Here is a 27,434-nt window from a genome sequence, read left to right as displayed (position 1 = left end):
AAAATTAAGCAATGGAATCTGAACTAAACAGAGAAGAGATGAACATGGTTGCATTTAGTCTATTCATAAAATTTGTGTAATTTCTTCTGGCTCCAGTTGTCTGTACACAGAACTATCTTTCTTCCTGTTTTTCAAAACTTTTCAAAATTTGAAACTGATATTTTGGTTTGAAGAAACAACTTGTTCTGATTTTATGTTTTGCTAATGTCATCCTCTAAATGGGCAATGGTGCCTGATTTGCACTGTTTTTAGCAAAGCCATGACGCCCACCTCAGCCTAATTCCCACCATGTTGCCCATAATATGAACAGATAAGATGACAAAAGATACTTGCCCATGTTGCCTTCACTGTATCACACAGGCACGTGTGTACCCACAACAGCTGCAAAGCTTGGCCAGCTGAAGGAGATGGATTGCTATCACTGAGTCACATTACTTTCTTCATGCTGCCAAGTTTACAAAATACCACATTTATGTCAGCACTGGAGGGCACAGCAGTTTCTTGTTCAGACTCATACTCATTTTTAGTGAAGAAACCTTCTCTTTGCTATGCAAGATTGTATCCTCTGGTAACTGGCACACAGTACTTTCCTCCTGTCTGTGGTTCAAACTCTCTGTGAATCCCCTCATTATCAGAGGACAGATTTTTGATGTGTCCTGTAAACTTATTGAGAACTGGTAATAATAGCCAGCATTCTGTAACTGACTAAAAAAAGTAGAAAATAAACCAAAGTACACGAAGCTTTCAATTAGGTTACATTAAAAAAAAAGTACATAAAGAATTGGAAATTCATATTTAATTTATTTTTGAATACAAAAATTTAAATGTTCTGATTTAAAAAAAATATTTAATTTTAATGTGAGTTTTTAAGCACTGCGTCATTAGTGCTCACTTGGTGAAATGCTTATTTTTCCATTTACTGGAGAAAAAAAAAGTTCGACTGAACACTCAAGGCCAATTTTTCAGAAATCACATGTAGCAATCTCATTTTCCAATTGCATCTTTAGTCTGTAACTACACTTTTTTTTGCCTGTATGAACTGTGTGTATTGGCAGGCAAGTTTGAATTTACAACCACATTTAAATAATGCTTGTGACTGAAACACCTGGAAAATCTGACCTGTTGTAAGTGCATACTATATATCCAATCTAACCTATTGTAAATATACACTCTATACTATTGTAACTATATTCTATGTAACTATGTAGTCTAACCTATATGTAACACTCATAATCTGAATTCGGTGATTCTGAGATGAATCACTATGTATGTTTTAAAAGTTCCCAAGGCAAATGAAACTGAGTTTCACTCATCTCATGTCCAGTGGTCAGCAAGGGCTCTCACCTGATGTCACTCCAATCCAGATCTCCCAATAGACACCAGCAGTTCCCTGATACAAGCTTCAGGAAAAATACCTTGAGTACAAGTGACTCCACGTTTCCATACTGAGGCTTGCAGTAAGCAGAGAGATGTGCTTTTGGTCAGGGATCAGTTTGCTACATCTCAGTATGGCAAAGGAAAAGGGCAGGCGTTGATGAAGAGGGAGGGACAGAGGGCGGGAAAGGAACTGAGACTTTGTAGAACTCCGTCTGCAGACAAAACTGGTGGAACAAGAAGCAAGATTACTTTTTCCCAGCTCCAGTACCTCTTTTTTGATAGAGACAGCTATAAATCAGCTGATAAATCAGCTCAGAAATGCTAACAATAACTCAAAGTCTTATAGGCCTGATCATTTTTTTATTGATTGTTGAGTTTTTCAGGTTGCGAAAAGCTTGCAAGCAATTCCCTCCTGGACCAACTCCTCTCCCATTGCTTGGAAACTTGGTGCACTTGAACTTTCAGTTTCATCGGGATCTTCTGATGGAGGTATTTCTTTTAAGATGCTCTTAATTGGTTGTTTTTAGCCATGAATGAAAAAAGTGTGATTAACTGAAGGTTTTAAGTCTGTAAAAGTTACAGACAAGGCGCTGACATATAAAGATCAGTTTGATTCCTACATTTGGGTCACCTTCTTATGAGGAATAGATCACCTTCATGAGAAACTTAATGAATCAAGTAAACTTGGAGACAGGGTTTATGATTTTTTATTAAAGTTGGAGAATACCAATAATCTAAAAGATGCTTCTGCACTGCTAAGTGTGATGCTGTATCCACTATAATGCTAGCTGTATCTGCTATCCTACATGATACTTTTTAAAATTCTCACTGGCATTGCCTAATTTGATCACAAAGTGGGTAATAGGGTGCATATATGCTTGTAGTACAGGAAGGGCATTCACTCCCCATCTTCCTACAGCTCCTGAAAACTGTTGGCCACTTGTTTTTAGTGACAGCTGCAGTAATACCTCTAATGGCTTGCAGGTAACCTCTAGTCCAGGTGGATGCCTGAGAACATACACGGGCCAATGAGTGCAGAGCAGACTCAGGCTGTGATGCTCTAGCAGGGAGAGGAAAGCCAGAATATAAAGAAATATGAGGAGAAGCAAGTGTCTGGTGTGATCAGTTGGATGTAGTTTTTGTGGCACCTTAGCCACTGCCTGCCTTCTTTTTTGTATCATTGTGTGTGTGCTGGAGCAGAGTCTGTACTTGTACAAAGCTTTTTTCATGCATGATTGGAATTCCTCTGCCATATGCCCATCCCTGCTTGGATACCTCTGCTATGTACAATGGTAAGTGCTCTCCTCAGTACTGTGAGGAGACCCTGCACTCAAATGCAGCCCTCTGGCACTTCATGGCTATTGACTAATTTCTGTGTCCATGTCCTCTCCTGGAGAAGACAGATGGTGCAGGTTTTGTCAGCTTATTTTGTTTTGCAAAGGAAGGACTTGCTGGAGGCGCAGAGCCCCAGAGTGGTGCAGAGTGTGGCTGTTCAATTAACAAGCTACAAATAAATGTTGGAGTTGGATGTGATGCAACATAAAAGTACAAAGTTGTCTTTCTTTTGCTGCGGAGTTACTGCAGAATGCGCTTTGAAAAGAATATAATTTCCCCCTGGTGTAAATAAAATTGGCTGCTGAAAGCCTTGCTCTCAGCAAAACAACAGCTTCTTCCTGCTTCTAGCTACAATTATATTCATGGGGATGATGTTTTCAGCACAAAACTGTCCGCTGGGCTGGTGAATAACAGGTGCAGCGTCTGTTCGAGATGGATATATGGGGATTCACCTGTTCTTTTTCTGGCACCTTTTCCACTTACAGCTGGCAAAAACTCATGGTAACATGTACACTCTGTGGTTTGGGTGGGTCCCAGTGGTTATCCTGAACGGATTTGAAGCAGTGAAGGATGGTATGACCACACACCCTGAAGATGTTTCTGGGAGGCTGGTGTCACCTTTCTTCAGAGCATTGGCCAAAGGAAAAGGTGAGATTTTCCTGCCATTAGTAGTGCACAAGAATGTTGACTTGAAAACTACTCTGCCTTGTTAGACTCTGCCCTCCCATTCAGAATGATCTTCCATCAGATACTGTTCAAGTCCTCCCTTGGCTCTTGAGAATATTTTACTGTTTGCTGTGGTGCCTTTTGTTCTGAGCTTTCCCCAGCCTGGGAAACACTGCAGGTTGTTTCTAAGTGACTTTTTTGCTGTATTCAAGATGTATACATGTATGTAACCCAGCTCAGAACTCAGCAATCTTGCCCTCATCACAGACTAATCCATTTTGGTACACATGATTTTGCTGTACATCACATGAATGCAACACTTGTTTGGTAACCTTATATTACTTTTTCTTCTTACATCTTGAGTTCTTTTTACTCAGAGTTTGAATTGAGACGCAGGAGATCGAGTATTCTTGTTTAGACTTAGTTGTTTATTATATCTTATCAGTAATACAGCTGCACAGGGTGTGCTTTCTAGTTGGCAAGGTGGAAAATGGCCATGAGTTTTATTTTTCCAAGCTTTTTAAAGCCTAAACTAACCAATTATAAGATATGTTTTTACTTACAACCCAATTACTAACTTTTCAAGTTCTGCAGTGCGGAACTTTTAAACCAATGACAGAACATTCAGGTTTGTGAAGAAGAAGGAGAAAGAAGAAGACAAAAATCCACACCCCAAATCCTCCATGTTGTAACCTATTATAACCTATATGTTCTAAACCTAATTTTCTACATTTCTACATATTTCACCCAGTGACATAACTTTTAATTACACAGCAACAACCTCAGTGTTATCACACAATTTAGGAAACTTTTCCCAGGGTTTTGGATCGAATACAGTGTGTTTCTGAGGATCACTGCCTCTCAGCACTGAAGGCTGAAACTCTCAGAATCCAGGGTTCCAACAACCGTATACGTTATGGTTGCCAAACACTTTCCATCATGAGCAAGAGACCTATAAAACCCTCCTTCAGTATTCACACTGCCTTACTTGCAGACACTCCCAAACATTTGATTATGAGAGTGCCTCCAACACAGGAAAACCCACTTCTTCTTGGAGTATTCCACCAGTTTGCAGTCTTTTTTCCCTGCCCCTGCATTTGCTAGACCAAAGCAGATACAGATTGTTTAAAGCTGGGTGAAACCTCACCTTCACAGCAGCAGTTCAGGGCTCTTAGGTGACCAGGAATGCTATCTAACAATTAATGGAGCGTTGTCTCTTCCAGGGTAGAAACAGAGCCCAAATGTCACTTATCTTTCACCTTCATCACCTCAACCTATAACCATCACATTAATTGATCTACATCTCCACAAACATACCCTGCCCTGTACTCTGTGGAAATTCATCCAGTTATTCCTGTCCTGAGCGTGATCTCACTTGAGTATGGTGAAAGCAGATCTCCTAAAAAGGCATCTCAAGGTGTTTCGGGGTTTTTTAAGACATGAAGAAATAGAGCAGTCAGAAAATCCTTAGACTGCTCTATTCAATGATTAACTACATTCAACATTAAGAATATGTGGTCTAGTTATAGTTGGGGTATGTTTGGCTATGATTTTTGGTTACCAATAATTTCACCTAAAGATACTTGTATCACAGTGTGTTCCCTGATTTACTCCATGTATTTTATAATGTATATTTAAATGAATTGTTCATGTCTGTGGCAAATAGTAACATGCCAAGGAACACCCTCAGGTATTATCCTGGCAAGTGGTCGCTCCTGGAAGCAGCAGAGACGCTTTGGAATAATGACTCTACGCAATTTGGGAATGGGGAAAAAAGGCCTGGAGCACCGAGTGCAAGAGGAGGCCTCTCACTTGGTGGAGCTTTTTGTGAACCTAAAAGGTATCTTAACTGCTAAGAAATCAGGCACTTTTCAGTCTGGATATGGATCCATATCTTCAGTATGCAAACTTACCTACCTTTTCTAGGGTCAGGGTAGATCCCTGGTGGTGTATACAAACTTACCAACGCACAAGAGCAGATAGAGCATAGAATCACAAGTATTTCTTTCTTATATAGCTCTTCATGCATCTAGTGAAGCTGGGAACTTCTGATATTCCACCTCCACAGGCTGATAATTTGTCTGTGATATATTGTACAATGACATGATGCTGCTGCACTGCACAGCCAAACCATTCTCAGGCTGCCTGCCATGGGAACTGAAGAGTATTGCAGAGTTTAGTAATTCCCTTAAATTTCAATGACATTGGGTGCCCTGGATATTTCAGTGTCTCTGACTAAGTAACTATTGACAAGAGAAACAAAGAAAGTGGGAAGTGGGAGGGAACTTCAGTGGATTATCAGGTTAATCTGAGAGTCCAAGAGAGGATCATTCCTATCCAAATCACTTTTTATGGGTATCTGTCTCATAACTTTAGAAAAAATCATCAGACAGAGATATGATCTACTGCTCACAGCTGAGACAATTATAGTTTCATTCTATTTACTTTGCAGTTCCTGTCCATCTATTCTTCTTCTTAAACCATCCCACATTCCTTCAGGCTTTCTTTGTAATTAGTATTTTACATTTTTGAACATGTCTGTCACTGACTTCCCTTAGTTCATCTCCAGTGGCATTACTTCCTTCTCCAATCTCACTTGTCTTCCTCCTCACAGTTGAGGACAGCAGATTTGATGTGATCAGATCTAGAACAGATCTTAGCTGTACAACATTATTGCACAGCAAGGGCTGTGAGATTGCTTTAGAGCTATGAGGAAACAGTTTAACAGTGTCCTCTGTTCTATGACTATGTTTTAATTTCATAATTCATATTAGTGCCACATCTCTGTCCTCATTCACGCCCCAGCTGGATAAAGAGAACATTTTATGTAATCTTTTCTATCATTTAGTCTTATCTGTTTAAGGATCACATGAAAAAAAACCACTGAGAGTGAATTCAAGTTACTGTGTTTGCAGGAAGACCTGTGGATCCTTCTTTCCCTCTTTTCCATTCTATTTCAAATGTAATTTGTGCTGTGGTTTTTGGATATCACTTCTCTGATGAGGACAAAACCTTCCATGAACTGATCCGTGCTACAGAGCAAATATTCAGGTTTGCAGGCAGCTTTGTTCATCAGGTGAGTAAATCATATTCTGGTTTTTTTCTGAAATAGGTAGAAAGTAAAAGAGCAGATTCAAAAATGGGTCTTCAATAAAGTCAGAGCAACAGGCAAATGCAGGCTAGGAGCTAAGAAGTGTCCTTGGGGAGGGACCTTATTACTGCCTCCTTGGTTTTGAAACCATTTTTAAGAACTCTCTTGGGTTTTTTGCAAGCTTAGGGGCCTTAAATCCTTTGGTATTTCTGAGACTATTAACAGAAACCTCTAAATTTAATTTGAGACTGGAGTTGGTAATACATTTGAATTCTGCAGTGCCGCTCCTCCCATTTCTATTTACTTCTCTCCTCCAAAAATGGATATCATTGAGTTCACTCTTCTGCTTCTTATCACTCTGTGAATCATATGCTGGAAATTTTCTTTTTTTCCCCTACCTCACAAATGATAAAATATTCACTATGAATCTTTCCCTTACTTCATTATAGCTCACCATTCACACATTGCAAAAACAATATATACATTCTCTGACAGTCTCACAATTCAAATTCTGTCAGAGATTTTTTAGGAGCTCCTTCCCACAAAACACCATAAAGACCAACTTTGCACTTGAAGCATCTTGAAGTGCACTTGAAGTATTCCTCATGAATTAGACTTTGTGGTTTAGACCCTTAAAGAGGGACAGGCTGTGTGTAATGGGGAATGTGGATGGCACAGCAAATTTAATTGGCATTTGAGTTTTACAGGAGAAGGCAAACTAAAATGCTGATGTAAAGCTATTCAACAAATCTTTTATATGAAACTAACACTATACAACTTTTCCATAGTTAAAAATACAAAAGTAGTTTAAATTTGTGGATGATCAAAACCAGGAGACCTTAACATACAGAGGAGGTTCAGGATATCCTACTGCAAGAGCTTGTAAGCACTGTGGATTGGAGTTATGAGAATGGAACAAATTGCAATAGTACAAAATGAAATTATGAAACATTATAGGAATTAATTAGATTAATTAATAGGATTAATGGTTCTAAGCTCACTTACTATGAGTTTAGAACATTTCAGTGCAAAGGTTAAGAGGAAAGGGATTGGTGTAAACTAACAGCTAACAGGATGAAAAAGCAAACAGAATCTTAGGGTATTTCCAGCACTATTTTCCTTTTAGATCCAATGAAGTGTTACAGTAGGTTCTGAAGTCTAATAATCTGTAAGACACATTCTAGGGTCTTGGACATCTTTTGTTGTGATTCTGAAGGGAAACAAAGGTGGAGAAGTGGTAATGGAGTGACCTACAAACTTAAAATTAGAGAGACTTTGCTTGCTAGGTCTGAAAGAACAAGGAGAGGAGATAGAACTGCTCTTTGCTGGGCAGGGTGGACTGGCAGATGCCACACAGACAGAACTATCCAAGATAGAGAACAGTATTTTGAGCTGACAAATGTGTGTGTAAATACACTCAGCAGTCTGAGGATGTAATACTTTTAACCATAAGAACAATTATTGCTCCTTAGCAGTCATGAGGACTCTGACTACGAAAATTAAATTAGCCCTTATCCTAGAGTGATACCCAGACCATAATTTCTTTCGTGAACTCCAAAAATTCCAGCAGTTACTAGAGGCTGCAGACCTATTAATTTTAGTAGCCCCATGGTATCCAGAAAGGATGTCCTTACATTTTGAGTGTGTGAGAGCTGGGGTCTCCAACTGTGCAGGAGTGAAGTCAAATAGTGATCTTCATTAGTCAAGTAAACTTAGAGGCATGAGCAGAGTGTTGTCAGAACTGCCTCGACTCCTGGAATTGTGTCAAATTCCTATTAAAGCTTTCCCACATGATGGCAAAAATCTGCTCAAAGCAATGCTAATTTGTTTATTCCACTATCAGCATTTCTGGGCAGGACAATTCAGCCTTTTGGTGTGTCTAAAAGCAGCTTTGTCAGTGACAGAGAACTCAGGGTACCCCTTGTGTGTCACTCCTGCAGATGTATGAAATCCTGCCCTGGCTGCTGTGTCGCCTCCCTGGGCCTCATAAGAAGGTGTTGGCTTGCTATGATGTCCTGAGTTCTTTTGCAAGGAAGGAGATCAGAAGACATGTAGAGAGAGGGATACCAGCTGAACCACAGGATTTCATTGACTTTTACCTGGCTGAGATTGAGAAAGTAAGTGTTTGTTCTGGCTGATCATGCTGTTATGAAGTATAAGGCCAAACAGACCACTAAATCACCCAGTGTGACCCTTCCACCACAGTTTCTTGCATTTCATAAGCTTCTTAACATGAATACAATATTTTGGGACTTAATAACCCAGGTCTCTCAGAAAGGCATCCAGTTTTGTATTTTAGTTACATGAATGAATTGCCATGAAGTATGATAGGGGGTGAACCCATGAGTTCTCATCTGCTTTCCATAGATATCCATGAGTATACTTCAATCCTGTAATAAATATGAGACAGTTTATTCCTGTAGGTTGCATAAGTTTGGTAGACCACCTCATCTTCTACAGCAAGGCCCGTGTTTACAGTGGGATTAAATACACATGCACAAGTCACTGCCCTGAAACAGCAGGCATGCTTCTTCAGGATCCAGTGTGTGCTCCAACACTGGCTGTCCTTGTGCCACATAGCTGTCTGGTTCCTTCCTTGGCAGGGAATCATTACCTCCATGTTACCTCTAATTTCCCCACTCTTTAGGGCATGGCTGGCTTGGCACCTATATTCAAATTGGACAGCCTAGAAAACAATTTCACAAACAATGCCATAATCAGCATTAATCTTCTTCCTTGCCCAGGCTATTTTTTCCATAGTAGGAACTGACTCTGAGCCAGGGAGGCTCTGCTAAGACCACTAGGGTTTCTGCTTCAAACTTTTCAGGAGGTAAAAGAAGCATCTCTTTCCTAGGGTGGATGAAGTTTACGTAGCTTCTACCTCTGGTCATAAACTTTCAGCTAGTCAGGCTGCTGTGTCCTCACAGTGTTGGCTCATGGGCTCTGAAAGGAGCTGATACATCATCTTACACTTAATATCTGAGTGAGTATGACAAGATTTACTAAAATAAGCATTTTAGAGGGCAAAGATGCAGCTTTCTCTGGTGTCAGGGGTGCAATTTATTGCCATCTGTTTGTTTGAAAATTTTTTTGCCTAATGTATTTTCTCTAGTTGTTCCCTTATTATTCAGAAGGAAATACTTGGGTACACATCTCTCCCCTCAGTTCACATTTATCCTGAACTGAGAAAAGAAATTACTCTCAAAATGTTCTGTTGAAATCCTTTTATTCAGATATGTTTTCCTTTTGTATTTGCTAGCACCATTAGATACCAAGGCCAAGGAGTGACAGAGTGTAGGGCACTTGCATGTAAGTAAACTCTAGGCTAACTGCAAACTTGTAGTGTGCTTCGAAGCTTTTGTGATTAAGTCGTCAGGCATAGAATTGCCTTTTCTTAATGAAAGAATAATCCATCTCATGAAAGACAGCAATGCAGATTTACTGTGCCTATTTGGGAAACTGCTGAACTCTTAGTACTCATCAAAAAGTGTGATTTTGACTATTCTTTGTGCACATGCCAGCTGTGGAAGTTTCACAAGACTCACACAGAGGGCATACAGGATGGCATAATTTTTATGCTTTAACTTCAACTTTTTATCACCATCTACAGTCTAAAGAGGGGGCCAAGCCCAAGTATGATGAAGAGAATTTGGTGTATGTCATAAATGATCTTTTCCTTGGTGGATCAGAGACCTCAAGCACTACACTGTACTGGGGACTGCTCTATATGGTGGTGAACCCAGACATCCAAGGTGAGAGTAGTGGGGTTTTCCTGTATATTTTTATTATCCTATACTAAACTCAGGCATAAAATAATATTAAATCACAGGGTATAAACCTAATGTACTATGCTGGAATAATACATTTTTCTGTTGCTCTAAGGAAAGTGATTTGTTAAAGTATTTTGCACATTTTTCTCCTCTGAAGTGGTGAATATTTCTCCGCAGAGAAAGTGCAGAAGGAGCTGGATGCTGTTCTGGGTCCTTCCCAGTTAATTTGCTACGAGGATCGGAGAAAACTGCCCTACACAAATGCTGTGGTTCATGAGATCCAGCGCTTCAGCAACATTGTCTTTGTCGGCATGCCCAGGGTGTGTGTGAGGAACACAACACTGCTGGGATTCCCTGTCAGAAAGGTACAGACACATTTTCAGCTTCTGTTCTTTCTTCAGCAGAGAGACATTTCAGTTTTGTAACTTGTTTTCCATCTATAAACTACTCTCCATTAAACTCAGGAATGTGGTGCCTGGGGAAGAGTTACTATTTGTGGCTCCAGGAACGAAAGAAGTCTTTTACTTAGCATGTAGGTGCTCACACAGCTGATAAGGCCTCTGCCAGGGAAGGCTCAAGCTCCTGCCCATCATCACAACAAGCTCTGTTTGGCAGGGGATGGACTGAGAGGAGAAACTGGTTTGCCAAAGCACTGGTTAAGACATCCCTGCCCAGCTTGGCACTTGGCCAAATACCAACAAGCAACAGTTTTATCCATCAGGCATAAGCTGATGGGTGACAGGCACTAGCAGTTGGAACTGAATCAACAGTTTCTTCTTTGCAGGGCACCATTGTTATACCAAATATAGCATCTGTTCTGTATGACCCTGAGCAGTGGGAGACACCTCGACAGTTCAACCCTGGCCATTTTCTGGATAAAGAAGGAAATTTCATACCTCGAGAAGCTTTCTTACCATTCTCAGCAGGTAAAAGCATTGACAGTTTGAACTGACCTGACAGATGAGAAGATGAATACAGAAGTATGAAATTAGGGTATTTCTTCAGATAACATCTTCTATCTCTGCTGTTTGCTGTTCTTAAAGAACATTCCTGGCTTGTTTCTGCCAAAGGAGAAGCTTCTGTGCTGCCAGACCCCAATCTGTTCTTAGGACACTGTGGTGGGAATCCCACTCAAACCCCCGAACCTCTTGGGCTGGCTGCATGCTGCAGTCCTACACAGGTTTTGTCTGTAATGTTCTTTACACATAGTATTTTCCTGAGAAGTAATTTGTCCTGTGTGTTCTGGAGTTAATCGCAATCCCTTTTAAAGAAACAAGCTGAAAGGAAAGCAGAAGGCATTGATAAACAAAGGATTCAGTTCTTGCTTACAGAACTGAAAACCCAGCTGCAAAAGAAGGAAACGAGGTAACAATACACAGTAATCATAGGTAGCAGTAAAGTTCCTGCTGATGGTTTTTAGTTTGTTCATAGTCACTTAAATGCCCATACAGAAGTGGTTTTCTAATTCAAGTGGCTTCTTCTTTCCTTGTATTTGTCTACTATTTGGAAATGTGAATGTAATACTCACCTTTTCTGCTCATACCATTGGAGCCAAGGAATGGGAATCCTGGGAAATTAACAGTAGGCCTCATGCTTTGCCCATAAAGTGACCAAGCCTCTGTTCAACTGCAAATGCCATTACTAAGTAATTTTGCTCTGCTGATGCTAACTCACTAAAGTATGCGCAAACACCTGGCAGATTTTTTGTGTGTGGTCCTGAAGTTCAACATCTTCTGTGAAAGCAAAATAATCTTCTGTTAGGACAAGAAAGAAATTACGTTGTCACCTCATGGATTTTCACTGAAATCTTCATTTTGTGTCTCCTAACCTAGGACATTGGATGGGATGTTTTTGAGAAGGAATTCACATAGTTTTAGTTCTGTGGCTTTCATGATCCTGTCCTTGAACAAAACAAAGCAAAAGGCACCTCTGCTTATAACAGGCATGAACTAAGTGATTATAAAACTGGAAAATTCCTAAATACTCACTGTCCTTCCCCTCTTCCCTCTGCAGGGCACCGGGTGTGTTTGGGGGAGCACTTAGCAAGGACCGAGCTCTTCATTTTCTTTGCCAGCCTGCTGCGGGCGTTCACCTTCCGGCTCCCCGAGGGCGTGAGCAAGATCAGCACTGAGCCCGTTCTGGGGGGCACACTGCAGCCCCACCCCTACAGGGTTTGTGCCATTCCACGCTAGGCTGCAGCAGTCACAGGCCAGCATGAGACAGCTACCTTTACCTCCAGGAATTTCCTCTCAAGTGTATAAACCTCCTTCTGGCTATTGATATTAGTCTATCCCAGAGCTCTTCAGAAAGTGGATGCAAGCCAAGATCCAGACTAACAATATTTTTTTTTGGTCTGGTCTTCGTAAAAGTCACAGATGTTCTCGCAGGGATCTGGACCATATTCTCCTCTCTGAGAGCAGTTGAAGCCGGATGCTGTGGTTCCCAGCTGAAGCCACGCTGTGTCCCCTTGTCCTAGCCAAGCAGAATCATCCTCATGCACAGTCCTGAGCAAACCTCAGGAAAATTCAACAGAGTATCTCAGCAAGAGCTGAGTAGGTGCCATTTCTGTGAATGGCCTGATGACCTCAAGTAATTTGACTTTGGAAAGCACAGTTTTAAAGCTCTGTTTTGGTTTTATTGTCCTGAACTTAGCCACTTGAATTTGTCAACAAGTTGGAAAAAAACCAAACAACCAAACCAACACCCAAATCCCAGGAAACACATTAGGATGCGTGTGCCTTCACATGTGAATTTGATGTTAAGTATCTCCCACATACTTGGTAAAAAGTCATTCTAAAGTTGAAGAAAGAAACTTAAATTTGGTGTTTACTATCGATGTGTTAGTTAGTTTTTTAATGTTTGTTTTATTTTTAATGATGTAGAATCACACCCATTATCAGTTCTGCTTGGATGAGGCGTTGAATGTGAGATGAGAGAGTCACTTTGCCGGTGAGTTTCACTGCTAACTCCATGACAGAGGAATGTAGAGGCTTTGGAATGCAGCCTCTAGGGGCTACCTGAACACTCACATATGCTCCATTTTCTCTGTGCCCTTTACTTTTTTCATTACAACCCATACCACACTTCCTGGTCTCCATTCGATTTCTTTCAGATCTCCCTCGCCCTCTTTCAGTTCCTGCACCCACCTTCCCTTTATCCATATAAACTCTATTTCAGAATTCAGCTTGATGTGATGACATCAAGCTTCTCTCTCCTTTTTTTTTCCGTACAAGTATTAGTAGAGGAATCCATGCTGAGCTGAAAACAGTCACCAGTGTGTTTTCAGGAGGAAGCTTGTAAAATCTCATTTACTTGTTCTTTAAGGCTCCAGATTATGGAAAGAAGAGCACAGTAACTATGGAGGGCACACTAGAGGTGACTTAGTGTAAGAAAAGACATAAATGACAATGTGATGTAGGAATTCTAAAATAACTGTTACAGTGCTGCTCATTGGCACTGATTCAATTTGAGAAGAGACTGTTTGAGCACACAGCTGGAGGTGACAGCCAAGCTTAGCTGTAACTCTGTTAAGGTGAAGTGCTAGAGAATTCTTGTATGCAAATCACTTTTGAAAAGGATTCAAATGTTGGAGTTGAGTAGAGCTGCCTGTAAACTCTACTGTAAACTTAGCATCAAATTTGTATTGAGGACCAAAAGCACTTTTATGTTGGAATGTAAAGTATTTATAATTAAATCATGGTGGTGCATCTGAACTTCCTGAATTTAAAATGGAGGAGAATGTAACTACAGAAAAGTGAGACCTGACCAGATCCTAGCATGCCTTGTAGTGCTGACAGTGCTCTGCTCCAGCACAACCCAGCACTGGCAGGCTTGCAGGGCTAGAAGGGAAATTAGGGCAGCAAGGGCTTTCACAAAGCAATAGCTGTAATAAATAATCCAGCCTGTTACTTCACACAGCATATCAAAGAATGTTCCAGGGCCTATACACTCCTGCTCAGCCTCCTTTCCAGCTTTATCTGTGCTTCTCCTCCACCCTTGTTTGTTTTGGTTTTGGTTTTTGGGAGGGTTTATTTGTTTGGTTTTTTGTTTTTTGGGGTTTTTTTTTTTTGTTTGTTTGTTTCTTTGTTTGAAAAAACCTTCCATTTAAATCCTATCAATATTTGGTACAACTGCAGGTTACCTCTGATCTGATGTCTGTTGTCTATGAATTTTAAAAACAAATCATTCTTGCCTTGGCTGTCACAGGATATTGGTCCTCTGTGCTTGACTTTGGAGAGACTTTGTAGTGCCATTTGTAGCTTTTATCAAACCCTTACAAGTGATGACTTCATCTCTAACTAGGCAAGAAATAGGAGAAAAATTCCCTGGGAGGAAGAAAAAAAGAAAAAAATCCTAACCTCCAACACCCTTCTACAGGTGGTGCCTCTCCTGTCTTTGCCCACTCCACTTGTCATCTTGCCACTTCCTGAAGAGGCTTAATCTTAAGACCTGTGTGAAGCTGGTTGTGCTCAAGGGCTGGAACAGTGAATCCATTGGGGCTGTGCTCAGTCCCATTGATAGATGGCTTCCCTGTGACCAGGCAGGTCTCAGGAGTGGCATGAGGTGGAAAGAACTCATAATGTGCTGCCACTCCAAGACCCCAGCCACCAGCCCCTACCAGGTGGTACAAAGAAGCACATTTGTTTTTGAAGAGTCTACTGAAAATTTGGCTGAAGAGCAGGAGACCCCCAGCTTTCCCTTTTGGAGACTGAGTTTCCAGACAGTCTTGCACAACAGTTTTGCTGTTCCTGAGCAGGGGAGCCAGTGTGGTGTGTGCAGCCTCCTTTATAGATTAGTCCATGTGGGTCAAGTAGCCAAACTGGGCTAGTGACATGGGTCTGGAAACTTACAGCACCAACTTTACACCCATATATTTCATAAAGATTTGGAGAGGGATGATGGAGGAAGGCAAACAAACTCAGGTAATCTGATAAAATTAACTTTGCTCTTCCTCCACTCCTTTGGGAAGCTTGAGAGGGCTTCCAGTGTGGAAAACAATGCTGTTTCACCTCCTAGAGAATTTTCAGTAACTCTTCAGTTGTATACCTCCAGCTCCTGGAGAGACTGACCTCTGGCAGTGGAGAAATTTGCAGGTTGTAGGGAAAGAGTTGAAGTGATCCTAGGGCACTGGTAAGGGATGACAGCAGACTTATCTCTGGTGGGTTCAACTGATTCCCTAGTCCCCTGGCCACAGTTCTTCCCATTGCTTTCTGGCCCTTTCAAGTGCTCTTTTCCTTCCTGATCTGTCATCACTTGGCTGCCCACAGGTTCCAGCCTCATGGCAGGTGTCTGCCTTACGCCATCAAAGAGTTGCCAGGCTCAAAGGTACACACCCTGCTGCTGATGGCTGCAGTGGTGTAACTTCTTTTAATTGCTGTGATTAACCCTCCACCCCATCTTTTTCTTTATTTTATAACTAGTGCCTCAGGTCTCTGAGTTAAGGTAGAACTGTCATCCATAATAATATGGTTTAGAATGTTTTGAAATCAGGTTGCAGGTTTCCATTCCAGGGAAAGATGTGCAACCACTGTGATTCCTTAGGGTAAAAGTGAGTTCATGTCACAGAACTGCAGTAGTGCTGCTTTGTTTCATATTTGCAGGATAGCAGGAGTGTGTGAATCCAGAAAGCCTAAAATAGTTAATTTTGATGGATATGAAAGAGCTGCCTAGCATTATATGGTGCTCAGCTCTGCTAAGTTACAGTTCAGGAAAGCACTGGCAAGTTGTCTGCCACCCAGATCCTCTGCTAATTTTTTTCTTGTGCTTTTCTTTCTCTTTCATGGTGGGGCTTTCCTGGGTAGCAATATTAGTGCCACAGCCATAAGCAGGCTACACGCCAAACTCCAGGGAAGCTATTTACCATGGCAAAAGGAGAAAGCAGGCACTGGAGACAAAGACAGCCTTGTGTAAAAGTTTGTAGATTCTGCATCCATCCAGAGATTAAAAGCATCAGCTGATTTTTTCACTTCTATTCAAATAAGTTGTTTGGGAAACTGTTTTGTTTCAAAGAACCCGGCTAAACTGTCCGTGTGGATGCTTCATTGTACGACCCAGTGAATCAATGCTGTGTAGTGGGGGAATCTGACATCTATGGGATTACATTTTCAAAACCAGAAATTATCTGTTGCACCAGTATATGTATTTGGGGAAACTATTTCTGTACTTTTGGGGAAGTCTAGAAACTCTTGGACAAACAGGAAGTGAAAGAACAGGAAATTTTTGCTGTCTCTCCAGTGGAAGATCTGGCAGGTGTCAAATGCAACAAAAAGGGAGATGGGTCAGAAGAGCCAGAGGGGGTTGCACTGCACATGCTGTGTTGGTAATCTGAGCCTCATCATGGGACTTGTACTAAACATCTCTTTCTGTTCAAAAAGCAGTTGGATATATCTTCAGCAGGAAAATTACTTTAGGGTTGTTAAATAACAATACAGTGTTTGGCATTTGTACTGTTCTTACAAACTTTTCTAAGGTATCTGCAATCACGTGCTGTCAGAAACAGGACATGAGACTGGCTGAGTTTTCACCTGACACACCATGGCTGTGTTTGAGTTCTGTAACATTCAGAATTAAAATAGTTTCATATTAATCTTCCTCTTGAACATTTATTGTCATTATTATGTCACACTCTTATATTTTCCACTTGAATAACTTCATCTTACTTCAGACACTGCTCTGACCAAGTGCCTACTGAGACACAGCTTGGGAACCTAGAAAAAGATGCCCATCCGAGCAATCGTAATGTTGGAGTATGAGCCAAAATGCACTAAATGCTATTCACTTCTCTTTGATTAAAAGTTTTGCCTCTGGCACTTTTCAAAGCTTAATTCATTCATTTGCTAAATGCCTTCAGGTGAGAAAAATGCACTGTGAACAGAAAATCTGATTTTCTTCAGTACTAAAATGAAATTTCATGTTTAAAAAAGACAGGTAATATGCTAATTGAATTGGTGTTACACACACTTCCTTTAACATATTGTTAAGGAGCCATTTGTCATTGTGTGTGAGATCTGCATTTAAGTCCATGCTGTAAGGGCAGCCTTGAACTGGGAACAGTGGGTAACCCAAGACAAGGAAATCCCTCCCCCTAAAATCCTTTTACAATCCTCACTGGTGATTAAGGAGAGTTGAAGAGTAGAACATGCTTTGCAATGTGACATTTGAAAATGATTCTAAACTCCTTGCAGAACTCTTAGAGGAAAAAAAGGAGTTTATGGGTCTGGTTGAACATAAAAATGAAGACACAATGTGGAAAATAATTCATAGAATAGACAAATGTGGGCACAAGAAAACACAGGAAAAATAGTCCTAAATTATCTGGGTCATTCTCCAGGATGCTCTGAGGAACCACTATAAATCTGTATGAATTATCTGTTAAGGTGATTTCACAGAACTCATATGAGCTGGAGCAAATCACTGGCTTTATAGGCACATGGAAACATATCTTACAGAAATGCATAACAAATTGTGGGTTTCACTATAGATTTCTCCTTGCTTCAGAGACATCCACAGGAAATAAAGCAATCAAATTTAAAAACACAGCAGCTATGAATCCTATCTTTTAGACTGAATCAAAAGGATTTTAAAATTTTCTTTCTCCATGTACTGAGTGGAATAATAATTTAGATGAAATTTCCATTCAAAATAGCTTTTACAATTTCCCCCTCGGGGAAAGAGGGAAGTCTCAGTAGGAGCTGAAAGACTACAGTGCACTAAGTGAGAAATAGCTGGTAGGAAAGTGTCATATATTAAACAAATTTCATCTCAGCAGCCGCTGCCCTGCTGAAGGTTCCAGAAAAGAAAAATTACAAGGAGTGAAGCAAAATGGTGGGAAGGAGAAAAACCTCTTTCCTACTGCTGGAGTAAAAGGAGTTCAGCTTTTGTCCTGATAAGCCCCGAGCACGGACAGGGAGCAGCAAAGAGTCAAGGGAGCATTCAGCAGCTCCTGTTTTAATTTCCTCAGCTGCAGTGTCACAGCTGTGCTGGGAAAAGGAGACCAGACCCCCTGAGCCAGCTCCTCTCCCCATGACTGAAAAGAGGCTGTGCTGGCTTCAGATAGCACCACAGCCAACACAACATCAGCAGGAAGTTATACAACTTGGAACTTAAAGTAGCTAGCAGATAAATGATAAAATAATCAAAAGATGCCATGTAAATAAGGGGTGTTATATGTGGAGTAATGCTGTATCTGTAGCTTACTCTTGTGAAAACAAATGTCACTGCCAGAGCCCATGGAAAAGAGTGTGGATTTAGGGGAACCTTCCAAGCCTGAGAGGGAACAAAAATGGAATGTTTGTGACTCAGCCAAAAGCCAGTTAAGAAAGCAGTATTTTCACCCTCAGGGAACAATTAAGTCAATTTGAAAACTTTTAGTTTATTGCTCCAAGCAGAGGCAGGCTAATGGGGAGATTTCCAAGTTCAAAAAAAGTTACAGAAATAAAGCGGTATGATATTTAGCAGTACTGAACTTCTAAAGAAATTATGTTTGACTTATATATTAATATATTTTTGGATTATTAATCCAAATACAGATTTATTTAAGCCTCTCTCCTTAAAAAATACCAGCCTAAATCATGCCAACTGACCTACCTTTATTTTGTCATATTTGATGGTAACCCATACAGTCACTGGTACATTTCAGTGATGGTCTCACTCTTCCCCAGCCCATTATTCCCTAAGACCTATTGCTCTGTAGTGTGATCTTACAAGTAAGAAATTTTCTCCATAATGAGGAAAAAGGAGACAGATGACTTCAGGCTTTCATGGAGTGGCCTGGATACTCAAACTGGTAGAGCAGGGGAAAACGACTGGCAACTTTGGCATTCAACAATGTGTGTGTTTTGTCTTCAGGGACACAATCCAGCACCTTAAGTCAGACAATCAGGGGTGTTTCATATATAATATTTTCTCTAATGCAAATGTTGCTAGTTTGCAAAAACCATGAACACCTTTAGAGGTAAAGTCATATGATCTGGAAGAGGGGCCATGTCATCCTGGGAGAGGAGAAATCAGATTACCCAGAATTGAATGATTCTCTAATGAGGAAGATGGTTTCCAGGGAAAGAAATCAACATGCCACAGGGAGGGGATGTGCATGTCCTAGAAAAATACAGACAAGGGGTTTTTTTGTAGTCACACACCTTAGGTGTTTTGGATGTTTCCTAATGGTGCTTTAGCCATGTATTTCTAAATGCTTCTAATCAGTGTCCTGAAACTGAACCATCAACATGATGTCAAAACACAGCTATTGGAAAAATTAAGTAGTAGATCTTACAGCCAAAATATATCTTGGATACTTCAATATGTTGAGATCTTCTCAAGAAGGTTTTCACTTGTCAGGAGCTTGCATGTTTTGCACGTTCTTTGGTAAAGAAGGAGCACACAACTGCTACATTTTCTAGGGTCACCAGGGGCTCTGTCCTGCAGGATGGCATGGAAGGACAGTGGTGGGGGAATGGGACTCTATGAACTTGTCCTAAAACGATCACTGATATAAGAAAATCCCATGAAGTACTCTGAATTCAGCAGATCAGCAGATCTCTAAAAGAAACATCTGCCATTGAAAGACTTCCAGCCTGATCCTTTGCTATCATTCAAAACACTTTTTAACACTGCCTATGAGACAGGGTGTTTTTTAAGCATGAAGAGACAGAAACTTGTAAGACACTTCTACTTTCTACTGCTCTTCACATTGATCTGGTTTGGAAAATCAGAGATTCTGCAAACTATTGTTGGCTGAAGTCATCTGGAGCTGATGACTGTATATGTTGTAATGTTGGCTGTACTCTAAACTCACCCCTCTCTTGCCTGAAGATTAAAGGCAACCCCAGCTCTGCAATATGATGAGGACAACCTGGTCTGGGTTCTCCACAGCCTCTTTTTGGCAGGAACAGAAACCGCAGGGACCACTTCGCACTGGGCACTGCTCCATATTTTGACTTATTCCAGAAAAGATGGGAGACTAATGAGGTCACATGCAAAACCGCTTGGATTGTGCTTTCCCAGAGAACACACCAAGGTCAGCACAAAGGTAAACACTTCTAAAACTGCATCCAGTTGGAAATTCATACTCTCTGTGAGCTGACAAACACACTTGATTTATTGAGAATCATGGACTCACCCAGGCCCTTTAGCTTCATCTTGCTGCCTTGCACCTTGGCAAGAAGTACCCACTCTTCCTTTCTGTGAGAGTCAGGATGAAAGCAGAGGGAGCCGGGCACACAACAAGCCTGTGTAAGATAACTGGAGAGTACAATGTCTCTGCAACTGTGCTGTGAGCTCAACCAGTTCCCCAGGCCTCTCCCAGGGTGGTCCTGATGAGACAACAGTGTTGAAAAATTGCACATTCACTGAGAGAGGGGAAACTCCCATCCTTAATATACAGCTGCAACATGGGATCAAAGGAATACCTTCCTTACAGGCCACCACTGTCCTTCACCAGTACAGCCTGTTCCAAGCAGTGGCAGACCCCCTGAATGTCCTGCAGATTCCCGATGCTGAAAATTCTCGCTCAGAGAAAGGTTTTATTCCAGGGAGAAAACAGTACTGGCAACTCCTGGGCTCTTGAGAAGTATTTTGCAATGCTTCATTGTCTTCCACAATGTTTCTGAGGAATAACAAATTCATTAGATTTGTTTTCAGTCTTCCATAAAGTTCTCCCATTATTATGTCTCTCCATTCCTGAGCCATCCGTACACTTTATACCTGCAAAATCTTATTAGGGCATTAGCTGAGGATGTTTTAGTGCATTAGGAGGAAACAATCACCAGAGAGTGTAATGTAATTTCTGTACAGGGTAGTTCTCTGTTTACTGTCACTGGAGTGGTTAACTGGGAATGTATATGTGACAGCAGCAGCCCAGGGCTCTGTGCTGCAGCTAAAATGATCGGTGAGTCTGCCAAAAGGGGTGGTCCTGCCCACTTTTGTCCTTGGCCATGTTCTCACTCGGCTCAGTAAGGCAGCAGCCAGCAGGTGAGTGTGTTCAGACTGCTGAGCCAGCAGAAAACTGTTACTGCAACTAAAACTGAAAGGCTTTCCAACAGATCAGCCAAATGAATCCAGGCACTTTATAGCTCTGTGTTGCTGGATCCAACTCTGGTGAAAGGGAAAATGAGGGGATGGGGCTCTTTGTTTTCAGCCCATTTTACTTACAGGTAGATTACAGACTGACTGTAACTTGAAACTACCTGAAACACCTTGTCCAGGATCACAGAGGAGATCTGTAGCCTGGGGAGAAGTGAATCAGGTCTTTAAAGTCTAAGCTTATGTCCAGAGCAGGGCACCAGCCTTGCTCTCACTGTGGGAGCTGAAAAGGGACCAACATCAGTTCACTCGATCCATTCTCCTGCTCACTCTTAGTACAGTGGAAAGGACACACTCATTGCTGCCCAGATGCCTTTGCCTGGGACTAGACATGGTTAATTTCCTGGGCTGTCCAAGTGCTCCAACATGGCTAATGCCTGTGGGAGTGTGGATCTGGGGGCTGCAGGCTCTGGGGCTATCAGGTCACAGCTGAGTGAGCTGGGACATGAGAACAGCCATGTTTTCTATGAGTCAACTTTTTGTGTGTGTTTTTGTTTTTCTCTGTATCTGGATTTCTCTGATACACTTGAGCATCCAGAGGGCCTACAGGAAGCTGCCTCCAAGACTGACACCTATCTCCTTAACCAGCTGTGGACACTGGACTTCCAAACTCACCATGAAACACTCTTGAAGGTACTGGTGCTTTTTATAGTTTCATGAATATTTCAGCTGCAGACTCTTAATGTATTCTTGGCTAGAATGTAGAAGCACCTTTTTGCTACTTCCTGGCTACAGTCTGAACTATGAGCTTTCCAATTAGAACTCAAGCCCTGTGTCTCCTTGATGGACTTTCGAGAGGACTAGTAATGAGTGGAATGGGCCTGTAGCAACAGTTGGACGTGGTGTAAAGCACTGATCAATCACCTGGCCAAAAATAATGTCTGAGGAATCCTGTTATTATGGTACAAGTTACAAGGAGGAAGGAAAAGAAACAGGAAGAATCAGCAATACTCCTCAAAGAGAAGCAGTAAGCAAAGTTTATTTGCTTAAGGACCTAATTCTGTAGCCCTTATTTTGGCAATACTGCTGGTTGTGTCTTGGCACAATAAGGCCATGGAATGCTCCTTGGAAGACCCCTGGCCTGGCCAGGGCAGAAGCAGCAAAGCAGGTGAGACTAGAGGTGTTACTGCTCCAGGCCAGTCCTTGCTGTTGAGAAGAGGAATGAAGGCAAAAGGATGAAGAAAAGTGATGTTACCTGTGGTGTTACGATATTGAAGTCGTGTTGAGATAAAATTTCCTCTTCTCCAGAGTTCTGCTGGGTTTGGGCATGTGTTGCAAGTGTCAGTAATCACCAGAGCCACCGTGCACTGCAAAACAGTCAAGTGGATGGATTAAAGTCTTAATCCAATTAAGTGCATAACTGCACAGACCTGCAGCCAGGTGATATTGTCTGTACTCTTTGGTAGGGTAGGGTATCACACACTGCTTTTCTGGCTTTTATTTTTTGTTTGTTTGACAATGTAGAGGTACATTAATAATATTACTGACAATATGGTCTACACAATGCGTCTGTCAAGATGAGCCAGGAAGGATTTATGCTCAGGATTCAGGCTATGCCCCCATCTCTGTCTGTCTTGGGAAATATACCTATACTGATAAAGAGCTGAGTCCCTAAGCCTAGGACACGTGTGAGACAAAGCGCATTATTGAGGCTTCCTATTTTCCTGTGTGTACAAAAGAAAAAACAGGCTCTGCTGTTCCTTTGGGTACCAGCTGGAATCCAGTTCAGGGATTCAGGCACTTGTTTTTTCTTTCCTTTCCACCTTACTTGGTCTATTAAGGTAAAAGATTGGACTTCAGCTGCTATGAAAACCATCCTTCAAATTACTTTCTCTTATGGAAAACAGCCATTGCTCCTGATGCAAGTGACATCAACCAGGTGCCCAGTCATATTTGCATGCATTTTCAGTATGGTCAGCATATTCCAGAATCCCTGGCTACATCTTTTTTTCCAAAAATTGCAAAGGAGGAGGCCTGCATATGCACCTAGAGAGATGCAGTTCTGTTCATACATGTTCTGAGTTCAGCAACACATTACCTGTGGATTCCTAAGAGCAAGCTGCAGAACCCAACACGTGTTGAAACTGTGCTCAGACTCTTAACAGCTTAACAGCCATGTTTTCACCAGTTCCCTGAATGTCCCTGGAGCAAAGAGGTGCCTTTTCATCTTTAAAGTGTCCAGCATATATTATCAAAGTGCTGCAACTGCTCAGAAGAAGGTCACATTTCATTTATATAGTTACATTGATATGTATATAGTTGCATATGGTGCAGGGACAGTCTTTATTCATTCCTCTGTTTTATACCTTAAAATTCCTAAAACATATGTTCAGAAATCCTTACCTCCTATCCCATACACAGGCTAGCTGGTGTTGTTCCTATCTGAAATCCCACATCTTTGCGCAAGGTAACAGTGTCTTGTCTTTCCTCCCTCTGTGCAATTAGGTCTTTTTCAACTAGGTCAAAGAGTTTAAAATTGGTGTCTAATTTATAGTTGCTAGAGACTTGATTTGCAGAACTACTGAAAACCCAAACTCCACTGGCAATCAGAAGGATCTGTAGGAGTTAAATACTTCCCAGACTGTTCAGGGTACTCAGCACATCTCCGAAGAGAAACTCCAGATCAATGACGGATTGAAAAGTTTGCCCCACCGGCCTCACCAGATCCTCCTGCACAGCAGTGAGCGAACATTACCATCTAATGGCTGAGCCTGCTAATTACAGCTATAATTCCTACTTGAATGGTGGAGGCTGGTCCTTGTGTAAGTACTGCTACACTGAAAAGGCTATAGGATTGGAAAACAAGTAATCGTGGAAAGATAATAAAAGCAGTATTTATGATTTTGCAGTATCCATCAATCACCTCCGGTGGGCAACGTGAATGGAGGAATCCTGCTAAAATGTTTCTGGGTAACATGTCACAGTTGCTGCACTGATGGCTAATCGAGCTGCAGGCACATGAATAATGACCACCATAAATAATAATGCAATACATTAGTAGCTGTGAAAGCCTTTTAAGATTCTAATAGTGAAACATGATTCCGGCCTTTTTTTTTTCCCTGACAGCAGGATGAAATTTCTCCTATCCCTTCCCTGGCCAATGCCATGGGTTGCACCAGTCCCAAGCTTCTCCCCAGTCCTTCTCCATTTTGTTGCAGGCATCATCTTTGCCAGTGGGCACATCTGGAAGCAGCAGAGATGATTCAGGCTGATGACTGAGAAAGCCAGGACTAGGGAAGAAAATCCTGGAAGCCTGGGTCTGGGATGAAGCTTGCTGCTTCACTGAGCTCTTTGTCAGAGGAAGAGGTGAAATACAGATCAGTATATGCTCATGACATAGACTCGTTCTCCTTATTCCCAGCACTGCTTTTTCTGCTGGAAGTTGCAATTTCCACACTAGGTTTGATGAGAGGTTTACACAGCTGATGCTTTCACACTGGAGCCTAGAATGTAACACCTGACTCACTGCTCTCCTGATAACCCTTTATGGGAGAAAGTGACAGACGAGAGGCTCCCAAACTGGGCTGATTCTGCACTTTCCTGTAGGATGAAGTCTTTCCCCCACTCGTGATAAAGGTGCTGGAGGAACAATCCCCCAGTTTGTTTCTTGATTCCTGCAGTCTCAGCTATTTGTGTAATCGCATACAAATCAAGAGCTCAGTGTAACAAAGGGTCAGAGCATATCACAGAAGTTAATTATGGAGCTTGCTTTGTTTGTAGGCACAGATCTCTCTGTTCCATTCCCTTCTGCCATCAAACGGATGTGTTTTTTGGACATTGCTTCACTACAGGGGCTGTGCCAGAGGCCGCTCAGGGGCTCCCAGGCCATGGCAGAATTCCATGGCACCTCCTGGCCTCAGGTGAGCAAGGGCTTCCCTGTGATTGTATCAAAGTCTGGCAGCATTCCTCAGTGAGCTGTGGCATGCAATGGTTGTTCTTTGCCAATGCACAGAGAGGAAGAAGAGCTCTTAAATAAACATTGAACTCTGCTACAGCCAGCACTCACTGCTGTCCCCTTTTTTCTCAATAATGATCCCTCTGCAACCACTCCTGGCTTGCTATGCCTACAGACCTTTGAATCTCCTGTAACAGCTCTCTTCAGAGAGACTGGCCTGACTTTACATATATAATAAGCAGCATCAAATTTGCCATGGGGCCAGAATCAGGTTTTTCCTCTTAGCTTGTGCCTTGGAGGGTTTTGTAATAACCTGATTTCCTGTGGCTGGAAGAACCATCCAGAATAAACAGGACAAGCTAACATGAATGTGGCTTTGAGAACTACAGACAAGTGTTGACTTAAAATTTAGGAAGGAACAGGTCATTTGGGAAAGTCATCACTTAAAAAACTTAAGAAAAATTGTACTCAAGGGCATTTAAATCTACCAGATCTGAAAGCTACCAGTGGAAAGCAGGCAATGCAAAAAGGTATGGTAATGGTCATCCTTAACACACTTCCCTACAAGATAATTTTTAGACTAATTAAGTGGTCATACATTTCCTATAGTCAGACAAGTAACAAATCTGGATCACTGCAATGGTTAGGCCCAGTTCAGCTGTGAACATTCAGCCTGTAAATGCTCTGTGAAGCCAAGATGTTCATGGCATTCCCCTGCTTGTATTTCCAGGTGCAGCTCCAGGACACTTTCCCATCATCACTGAGGCCCTCAGGCACTTTGTTGATGAGAAGGCCGGTGGCAGCGACACACTTGCGTGATCTGTGAACTCTTACTAAGGCTGAGATCAGGCACCACCAGAAGAGCTGGGTGCCTGCACAGCCACAGGACTTCATTGCTGCATGCCTGAATGAGATGTTCAAGGTAACTAGTAATTGTCTCTTAGGCAGCTGCTACATATTTCAAATGCTTGTAGTTAAGGTATTTCCAGCAGCACTCTGCCTTCCTCTCCTTCTTTTCTTCCTGAGGGACTGTTGAGCTATTTCTTTCTTTGAATTCAACCTAAAACATAAAGAGAGTGATGTTGTTTCACTCTAGCCTGAAAGAAAACTTACTGTGTGCTGTCTTCCTCTTCAGCAAGATTGTATTTTTTTAACAGAACAACAAGGCTGCTGTCTTACCAGCTTCATCAACTCAGTATGGAGCCTGTGGTGAAAAACAGATCTGTTGCTGGGAATTTGCTATGCTGTTAAAATAGTCTTAAATCTCACTGCCTATCTCCTATCTGCAGGCAGAGGATGACACACTCTCTACATTCAGAGTGCAGTGACCACAGATCTCTTCAGAGCAGGCTCAGACTCCACCTTCGCTTTATGCTGAGCACTCCATGATGGTGTATCTGGAACTGCAAGGTGGGAAATGTGTGTGGCTGCACTCAGATGTGTTGTGTCCTTGCTCATGGCTCATATTGACTCAACTGCCCTAATACTGCAGTGTAAGGTGCCTTGGGAATTTTGAGTTTCTGCATAGAATCTGCACATCAACAGTTGTTGAATACTCATTATTGGGCTTTCTTTTTAAAATTCAGAATGACTCCAAGACGAGTCAGGTGCTGTCATTTGTCCATCCTGTGGAATTGAATATAAGGACTGAACAACCCTGCCATGTGCAAAAGCAGTTCTACAAGAGATTGTGTGTTACAGCAGCACAAGTGAACCCAGGGTATATGGGGACCCAGGACATTGCACTGCAAGGTTTCCCTGTCACTGAGGTCTCTTAATGCCACTAAGCTTTGGGTACAACCCTTAGACAAAGCAAAGTCAGGCATTACATCCCTCTCACTGACTTAAAATCACATCTTGTGTTTACATTTTGTCCCAGGCTGCAAAACTACCCAAAGGTGAGTTTGGACAGCTCACAAGGAACTCTTCACTGGGAATGGGATGCTGGATGTTATCTACAGGCTATAATATGAATAAATCTGTACTCAGTTTCCCTCTCCTGTTGCAGAGATGTTACTTTTACCATTTTTCCATACGGGATTTCAAGAGTTAGATCCGTGTATAAAGGTACCAGTGTAACGACCTTTGGCTTCTCTTAAACTGGTACAAGCTAAATACAAAACCCACAGAAATTTCAGAAAAACACTGCCTGTATATATATGCAATTTATTGTGTCAACAGAATACTCTAAATCCATATCCATCCTGATGTAGGTGGTCTT

The 27,434-nt window shown here is 41.7% G+C and overlaps 2 protein-coding genes and 1 long non-coding RNA gene across 5 annotated transcripts in view; all 3 read left to right on the top strand.

Annotated features, from left to right (window-relative positions):
* The window catches only part of LOC116448607 (cytochrome P450 2J2-like), a 40,481-nt gene extending 23,656 nt beyond the window's left edge, over nt 1-16,825 (top strand). Inside the window, exon 10 of the mRNA XM_032119246.1 lies at nt 12,432-16,825. The gene's annotated coding sequence lies outside the window, so the exon portion shown is untranslated. The remainder of the gene's footprint in view (nt 1-12,431) is intronic.
* LOC116448608 (cytochrome P450 2J6-like) lies at nt 1,549-14,589 on the top strand. 2 transcript variants are annotated; one of them, XM_032119248.1, is made up of 9 exons: nt 1,549-1,866; nt 3,198-3,360; nt 5,069-5,218; nt 6,294-6,454; nt 8,410-8,586; nt 10,080-10,221; nt 10,417-10,604; nt 11,024-11,165; nt 12,253-14,589. In XM_032119248.1, the coding sequence occupies exons 1-9, from the start codon at nt 1,696-1,698 to the stop codon at nt 12,429-12,431; spliced, it is 1,473 nt and encodes a 490-aa protein (XP_031975139.1). In that variant the 5' UTR covers nt 1,549-1,695; the 3' UTR covers nt 12,432-14,589. The 2 variants fall into 2 exon arrangements, with proteins under 2 accessions (XP_031975139.1, XP_031975140.1); XM_032119249.1 differs by lacking the exon at nt 8,410-8,586 and having other exon boundaries at nt 1,562-1,866.
* A 4,344-nt stretch (nt 16,826-21,169) lies between the features above and the next one.
* Nucleotides 21,170-27,207, top strand: LOC116448610. 2 transcript variants are annotated; one of them, XR_004242061.1, is made up of 4 exons: nt 21,170-21,951; nt 25,944-26,135; nt 26,503-26,623; nt 27,093-27,207. It is a non-coding gene; the product is annotated as an uncharacterized LOC116448610 (long non-coding RNA). The 2 variants fall into 2 exon arrangements; XR_004242060.1 differs by having other exon boundaries at nt 26,503-27,207.
* Nucleotides 27,208-27,434: the final 227 nt, after the last annotated feature.

The sequence above is a fragment of the Corvus moneduloides genome, chromosome 10 (assembly GCF_009650955.1).
Source record: "Corvus moneduloides isolate bCorMon1 chromosome 10, bCorMon1.pri, whole genome shotgun sequence".
Taxonomy (NCBI): Eukaryota; Metazoa; Chordata; class Aves; order Passeriformes; family Corvidae; genus Corvus; species Corvus moneduloides.
Note: the sequence above shows the minus strand (reverse complement) of the source record. Positions and strands in the feature narration are given on the sequence as shown.